The 7,940-nt window shown below is 43.9% G+C and overlaps 1 protein-coding gene across 5 annotated transcripts in view; it reads right to left on the bottom strand.

The window, feature by feature from the left end:
* PRPF3 (pre-mRNA processing factor 3) overlaps window positions 1-7,563 on the bottom strand; it is a 33,236-nt gene extending 25,673 nt beyond the window's left edge. For 2 of the 5 annotated variants that reach the window (XR_004058870.1, XM_010387267.2), the window contains exons 1-4: window positions 7,439-7,558; window positions 3,946-4,138; window positions 3,162-3,292; window positions 592-738 (exon numbers count right to left, since the gene is read on the bottom strand). Coding sequence is in view for 3 of the 5 variants with exons in the window: in XM_010387267.2 (XP_010385569.1) it covers window positions 592-738; window positions 3,162-3,292; window positions 3,946-4,090 (423 nt within the window). In the remaining 2 variants the exon portion in view is untranslated. Of the gene's footprint in view, window positions 1-591; window positions 739-1,413; window positions 1,510-3,161; window positions 3,293-3,945; window positions 4,139-6,816; window positions 6,836-7,438 lie in introns of those variants that run through there. The other 3 variants (XM_030936465.1, XR_004058869.1, XM_030936464.1) reach the window with 3 other exon arrangements.
* Window positions 7,564-7,940: the final 377 nt, after the last annotated feature.

Here is a 7,940-nt window from a genome sequence, read left to right on the forward strand (position 1 = left end):
AAAAAAAAAAAGCTTCCTCAAATGCTAAACACTAATTTAAATCAAGATCACAATAAGGTGAGGCACGCTGGCTCCCGCCTGGAATCCCAGCACTCTGGGAGGCCAAGGTGGGCAGATGACCTGAGGTCAGAAGTTCGAAACCAGCCTACCCAACACGGTGAAACCCTGTCTCTACTACAAGAAATACAAAAAATAAGCCGGGCACGGTGGCTCGCTCCTGTAATCCTAGCACTTTGAGAGGCCGAGGCGAGCACATCACCTGAAATCAGGAGTTCAAGACCAGCCTGGCCAAGATGTTGAAACCCCGTTTCTATTAAAAATACAAAAATTAGCCGGGCTTGGTGGCGGGTACCTGTAATCCCAGCTACTTGGGAAGCTGAGACAGGACAATCGCTTGAACCCGGGAGGCAGAGGTTGCAGTGAGCTGAGATCGCACCACTGCACTCCAGCCTGGGTGATAAGAGCAAAACTCCATCTCAAAAAAAAAAAAAAAAAAAAAAAAAAAAAAAAAATCACAATAAATACAGACCCATGCACCTTTTGCTTCTTCAACTCACAAAACCACTTTGCTTCCAGTCCCTAATTACTAACCTGGAGCTTAGTCAGCATGCCAGGGCTCTCTGATGGAGGCCCAGGGATCACCTCTGGCTCTTCTTCCACCTCCTCAAAACGGGGTATTCGTCGCTTCTTTACTCCTGATGATTCTTTAGAGATCTCAGAGTCATCACCAAACACCTCCTAAGGGAACCCAAGATGAAAGAAAAGCTGTATCCTTCCCCGTGGGGAGAAGAGAATTATCCTAGCCCCTACCAGCAGTTTCTGGCTATTCCCAGGGGAATATGACATAACCTTGCAAATAGCCACCTGCCAGAAGCAGGGTCTACTAGCCTCTCCACCAAGTGGACCATCTCACCCAACTTCAACAATCTCCTATTCCAGTCAAACAAATTTCATTCCCATGTTCTTATAAATGTTCCCATCTTAAAGTCTTTGCAAATGCTAATGCCCACATTTATGATTTCTCTCAACTTTTCCACAACCCCTGTTCCAAATCCTGCCTAAAACTCACCTCCTCCAAGAAGTTTTCCTCATTACAACCTTATCCCACTCTGATTAAACTTTTTGTTTCACATTCTCTTATCATGTAAGAGCTTGGTTCATATTAGGTTAAATTACACTGTTGATATTCTGTTTGCCAAGTGTTAAGTATTTCAATGTTAGTATAATTTTCCCAACTAAGTCTAAGCTCTTCCAGGACACGGGCTTTCTCTTTCTTCTTCAGTAATCCCCATTAACACTTTGTTTTCATCAAACAATGGAAACTCAAATATGATGACTAATTTGCAAGGTGAATTTAACAGGACCGAGAGTGGCCAACTGGAAGGGACAATGGGAAAAAGCAAATGTACACACCGGTGGTAGGCTTTGGGTGACATCCCCTCTTCACTAGGAGGGCTCGTGTTTTGCAAGGACATATCCTCGGCCAGGGGCGAGCGCTTCCTGGAACTCCTACAGTTCAAGAAAAAGGACTCTCCCATAATATATTGTGTGGGGTGGGGACTTGAATGGACCAAAAATGGGACCCGTATCCCAAAGCTATCTAGACACCTCCTTCAAGAAGCCATTTTTATTAATCCCACCCAATGTAGTCACTTCATTCACAGCATGCCCTCAGCAATCATACAGAAGTATGCCCTACTGGTCAGATGCAGTGGCTCATGCCTGTAATTGCAGCACTTTGGGAGGCCGAGGCGGGCGGATCATGAGGTCAGGAGTTCGAGATCAACCTGATCAACATGGTGAAACCCCATCTCTACTAAAAATACAAAAATTAACCGGGCATGGTGGCATGTGCCTGTAATCCCAGCTACTCAGGAGGCTGAGGCAGAAAAATCACTTGAACCTGGAAGGTGCAGGTTGCAGTGAGCCGAGATTGTGCTACTGCACTCCAGCCTGGGCAACAGAGTGAGACTCAGCCTCAAAAAAAAAAAAAAAAGTATGCCCTGTCGTGACATAATCTTCACTGTACAGATCTGTGTATACTGTGGCTCAATCATTCCCCCTTAAATATAACAAAATTCAACATAAGTCTGAAATTCTATAGCCAACCCTAAAATTTACATGAAACTGCTACTTAGATTTTATAATACGTAAATATATATTTTGTGATACCCCTGCCTCTTCTAAATTGCAACTCCTCGGCTCAAGAGATCCTCTTGCCTCAGCTTCCCAGGTAGCTGGGATTACAGGCACGTGCCATAGTGCCTGGCAAATTACAAACTGTTTTAAGGCAAGCACTCTCTCTCCTCTGATCACCCTACAATGCTCTAAACACAAAGGACACAAATCTCTCTGGTTTTTTTTAGTTCCATAGCCTGGCCAGGGGACCAAGCAGACATTATACTCACTCTTTTCCCTCAGGAAAAGCAATGGGATAGCCAAGGTATCAAAAGAACTTTGGAAGGTTTGATAGGAGTCGCAGAATTTTTTTTTTTTCTAAAGAGAGATACTGGGAAATGAGTAGAAAGATAGACTACTTGATACTGCTAATATTGAAAAAGGCCAGGATCAGTCAGCAACTACAGAATAAAAAGTGTAGTAGTTAAGGGGCTACCGACAACTCCTCCAAGGATTTCACTTATGGCACCAGAGGACCAGCAATATACCATAGAGCAAATGGTAAGCTCTCAAGAATATAATAAATAATAGTTACTTTTTTGGTATCCTATCTACAAGTGCATTGCAGAGAAACCTCTACAAAGAGGCAACAATGAGGTCTACAGCTCAGGTACCAGTGGAGTCACATTCTAAAACAACTTATTAGGCCTCAAATAAATGAAACATAAAATCTTAGAGCAATCAGTTTATAGGTAACAGTAAGAAGGAAAAAAAGGAAATATAGAGAAACATGAGAACCAAAACTCCTGTTATCTAAAAAAAGACAAAGCTACCAATTATTTATTTGGATATTTAAACCCATGAACTTAGGTAGTTCAGATGGTGATGACACAAATTCACCTCTCCTACTTTAATGTCTAAGTACCTCTCTTGAACATTTGCTGCTCTAAATAGAGGATATCAAGGTGTGAACTGGCAAGCTCAGCAACTCTGTTACCATTCAAAACAGTCCTGAGCTCATTAGACAGTAAATTGTAACCTACCTTTAGCTCTCGTTTTCTGCTCCTGTCACTGCTAGACTTGGAATGCCTAGAGCTTCGGCCTTCCTCCACAGCCTCAAAGAGTTTGTCCACAAATCGGAGAGTAGAATCATCAAGAAAAGGTTTCAGATGATCTGACAGGAAGAAAGGCGGTGGTAGGATTGGAAAGGTAAGACTACATAGTCTATATGTAGGCCTATAACAGGTACCAACACTGGAATTTTATTCCCAGGATTGAAACAAATTTTAAGTTTTTTTCTACGATTCCCATCTCTCTTACATTGAATGACCTTGCCCTATGGGGTGAAAATAGTTATAATTTTTTGGAGTGGGAAGTTGTACAGTCAGAGCAACCTGTTTATATGGAACATCAAGTTTAAGATGAATAACCACCCTAACCTTTCCCAAATAGCAAGTTGTAGGAGACTACCATTAACAAAATCTACCTCTTTCAAGATTTTTTATGTATTTCATAAAGACTTTTATATGTTGAGATGTCAATCTGAATCTGAATATGCCTATCTGACTTAAGCATACTTCCTAAGTAAATCTAACTTAGGTGACTCAGTATGGTAGCCAAAGATTTAAAATCTATCACAAATAACATAAAAAATAAGCAATAAGAGAAAAAGCAAATTATTATTTAGCCTATTTTCATTATAATACAGATGAAAATAAAATATGGCCTGCCCTTTTTTTAGATATTCCCAACAGAGAGAATTTTGGGGAAGTTCAGTGTTTGGGGTCACCCTGTATGTTAAGACAAAAGATGCAGAAAGGTACATACCGGCTGCCTTCTTCTTGTCCATGCCCTTCCCCACACAATTCAATGCTGCTGTGACCACTGTAGGCTCTGAGAAACCCAGGACCCTCTTCACTGTCTTCTCTATCCATGGTTTCAGCTCATCCAGCTCCCTCTTAGACAGTGCCATTTTGCAGGAAAAAGAGAACAATAGCTCAAACTGGACTCAATACTACACCTAAAAAAAAAAAAAGAGAGAGACAAGTTAGAGAACAAGAAAAGACTAAAGTGGGTTGGGTGCAGTGGCTCATGCCTGTAATTCCAGCACTTTGAGAGGCCAAGGTGGGTGGACTGCTTGAGGTCAGGAGTCAGGGACCAGTATGGCCAACAGAGTGAAATCCTGTCTCTACTAAAAATACAAAAAAATTAGCTGGGCGTGGTAGCATGCGCCTGTAATCCCAGCTACTCCGGAGTCTTAGGCAGGGGAATAACCAGGGAGGTGGAGCTTGCAATGAGCCAAGATCACACCACTGCACTCCAGCCTGGGTGACAGAGTGAGACTCCAGCTCAAAAAAAAAAAAAAAAGACTAAAGTGATCCAGGGAAATGGTTAGTACATCAGGAATGCATTCCCCATCCCTATTCTCAATCCCTAGACAAGTTCTTCCAACTCATTTGAAGGCAAGTATTTTCCCCAAGAACCTTATCTCAAAGCAGAAAGAGATCCCATTTGATTTTTAACTCTAACTCTTAAGTTGATCAATGAAATCTGTGGAATAAATAAACTGTGAATAAGCTACGTCTGAGATATTAATTCTAGCTTCTTTCTTGATCCTGTCATATCAACAAGGACTTGCAAACCTAGTAACACTAAAACAAAACTAAAAAAGCCCATCCAGAGGCCAGCTTCTCCATTCTTCCTACTTCCAGGCAGGCATTCCCTAACCCAACCCTGACTTATGTAGGACTCCATTCTTTTAAGATATGCAAGTAAAACAGGGTTTATCCAGGTCAGTCATCCTGGATATTAAATTAAATCTCATGATCCTTAAGAATGTTCTGTCACATTTCTCTGTGGTCATATTCATCCCAGTGGGAATTCTGCATACAGATAATCATCATGTTCAATCTACAGGGTCTCCATCAGCTGACTTGATGATCCTTCAGCTCAGAAAAGAATACGCTCATTTTTCTTTTGAGACAGAGTCTCACTCTGTCACCAAGGCTGGAGTGCAGTGGCGTAATCTTGGTTCACTGCAACCTCCATCTCTTGGGTTCAAGTGATTCTCCTGCCTCAGCCTCCCGAGTAGCTGGGACTACAGGCATGCACCACCACGCCTGGCCAATTTTGTAGTTTTAGTAAAGACGCGGTTTCACCGTATCGGCCAGGTAACTCCTTACCTAAAGTGATCTGCCCACCTTGGCCTCCCAAAGTGCTGGGATTACAGGCATGACCCACTGCACTCATCTCTACTAAAAATACAAAACTCAGACAGGCGAGGTGGTGGGCACCTGTAATCCCAGCTACTCATAAGGCAGAGGCAGAAAAATCACTTCAACCTAGGAGGCGGAGGTTGCCATGAGCCAAAATCACGCCACTGCATTCCAGCCTGGGCGACAGAGTTAAACTGTATCGCCAAAAAAAAAAAAAAAAAATAGAAAGCCAGGTGCAGTGGCTCAGCCTGTAATCCCAGCACTTTGGGAGGCTGGGGCGGGTGGATTACCTGACGTCAGGAGTTCGAGACCAGCCTGGCCAACATGGTGAAACCCCATCTCTATTAAAAATACAAATATTAGCTGGGTGTGGTGACCTGCACCTGTAATCCCAGCTACTCCGGAGGCTGAGACAGGAGAATCCCTTGAACCTGGAAGGCGGAGGTTGCAGCGATCCGAGATTGCGCCACTGCACTCCAGCCTGGACGACAGAGCAAGACTTCATCTCGAGGGAAAAAAAAAGTGCCTAAATGGGAGTCAATAAATTGCACTGACCTCAATTTCCAAGTTCAGCTATTCCCAGCAGTGCCACTTATCAGAGATCTGGGAATCAGTTTTTCAAGATGTTTTAAGACATCTTTTCTCCAAAAAATCCAGTCTGATTAACTTCTACATTCTTGGTAGGTTTAGCTTCTATACTAGAGTCTACAAGGCTTGCTGCTGGCCAGGCACGGTGGCTCACGCCTGTAATCCCAGCACTTCGGGAGGCCGAGGCGGGCGGATCACAAGGTCAGGAGATCGAGACCATCCTGGCTAACAAGGTGAAACCCTGTCTCTACTAAAAATACAAAAAATTAGCCGGGCGTGGTGGTGGGCGCCTGTAGTTCCAGCTACTCGGGAGGCTGAGGCAGGAGAATGGAGTGAACCTGGGAGGTGGAGCTTGCAGTTAGCCGAGATCACGCCACTGTACTCCAGCCTGGGCGACAGAGCCAAACTCCGTCTCAAAAAAAAAAAAAAAAAAAAAAATAAGACTTGCTGCCAAATAGTAAACTCACTTTTGGTATATCCAAAGGAAGCTAGCAGACTGAAGTGATGAAACTAAGACTGAAAGATTTTCTGCCTCAGTGACAAGTTACGTGAGTAATTCAATGGTGACTCTATTACCCCATAATGAGTAAACATACAGCCTACCAATTTCTACATATTACGTACGTATTGCACAAAAGCAGCATATCCAGACGACACAGAAAGTGAAAACAAGAGTTCACACAGAACAGTTGGGACACTGAGTTCCACCATTTACAAGCCCTTAGGCAAGTTAATTAATTCTTTGGAGCCACAGTTTACTCATCTTACAAAATGAGGACTGCCATATTTACATCTTAATTCATTCAATAAATATTTATTAACCACCAAGTGTCAAGCAATGTACTAAGTGCAGTGGATACATAAAACAGTGAGCAAAACTAACAAGAGTCCTCACCTTAACGGGTCTCATATTCCACTAGAATTGGATGATAGGCTAGAAAGTATAAGCAATTTGAAAGCCCAAAGCAATAAATGAGGTGCCACTGTTACCTCCATAAGATGATGTGCAAACTAAACAGCCATGGACAGAAAAGTTTCAAACGGTAATTAGCTTTGTCACTAATCAAATGCTCAACAATAACTGCGAGGTGCAGGGGTAATGGGGGTGCGGAAGGAGAGCGAGGTACAATGATCTCTCAATGAGCAGGCAGCAGAATCCAAATCCAGTCTTCTGAAGGAATTCCTTACTCCGTGCTCTTGTTTGCTAGAACCTGAGTTTCCCTCTGCAGCCCCAAATCTTCTATTTTTACTCTCCGTCACTCCAACCAGTCTCTTACTCTACCTTGTTCTACCCAAACTCCTCACCTCAGAGCTGGTCTCCCTACCCAGTCTCCTTCCCGCCCCCGCCCTTTTCCCCTCAACAATCTCATTCCAATCTCTTCTTCCACCAAACCAGGTACTCCTTTCACACTCCTTCCCGCTGAACCCTCCCGCTTCGATCCTCCCCTTGGACTGAGCCCCCGGCCACAGTCGCGCGGACTGGAGTTACCCTCTCTGGGCCCGGGGCCACTACTCACCTCACAAACTTCAGCCCCTGAGACGGAGCCCGAACGTTACACCGGAACCGGAAACCTTCTGACCGCCCTACGGCCTGCCGTCGCTACCGCCACGGCCGCCGCCACGCCGCTGTCTCCCAACACGTGACCAAGGAGGGCTGGGCCGGCAATTCGCGCAGCCGTATTTGCCACTTTCTTGGAGGCTGAACGCATGCGTCGTAGAACCGAAAAGTTTCCTTGAGCAAGTTTCTTGCTTTCTATTTCCCGAGCTAAACCTATTAACTAGATTTCTGCTAAGTTAGTGTTTTTAACTTACTGAAGCGGAAATTGGGCTACTTGCAGTTTTCTTCATATGGAGAATAAGTGCGCAAAGGTAAACTTCGGATAGAATGAAGAGCGAGGCTTCTGCGTTTGTGTTCAGTCTTTCTGGTAGAAAGTAAACCCTTTCACAGTCGTAATCACTAGAATTAGCCACCCCTCCTTAACCTTTCTCCCTAATTTAATAGTGGTGTCAGGCCGGGCG

The sequence above is a fragment of the Rhinopithecus roxellana genome, chromosome 8 (assembly GCF_007565055.1).
Source record: "Rhinopithecus roxellana isolate Shanxi Qingling chromosome 8, ASM756505v1, whole genome shotgun sequence".
NCBI classification, from domain to species: Eukaryota; Metazoa; Chordata; class Mammalia; order Primates; family Cercopithecidae; genus Rhinopithecus; species Rhinopithecus roxellana.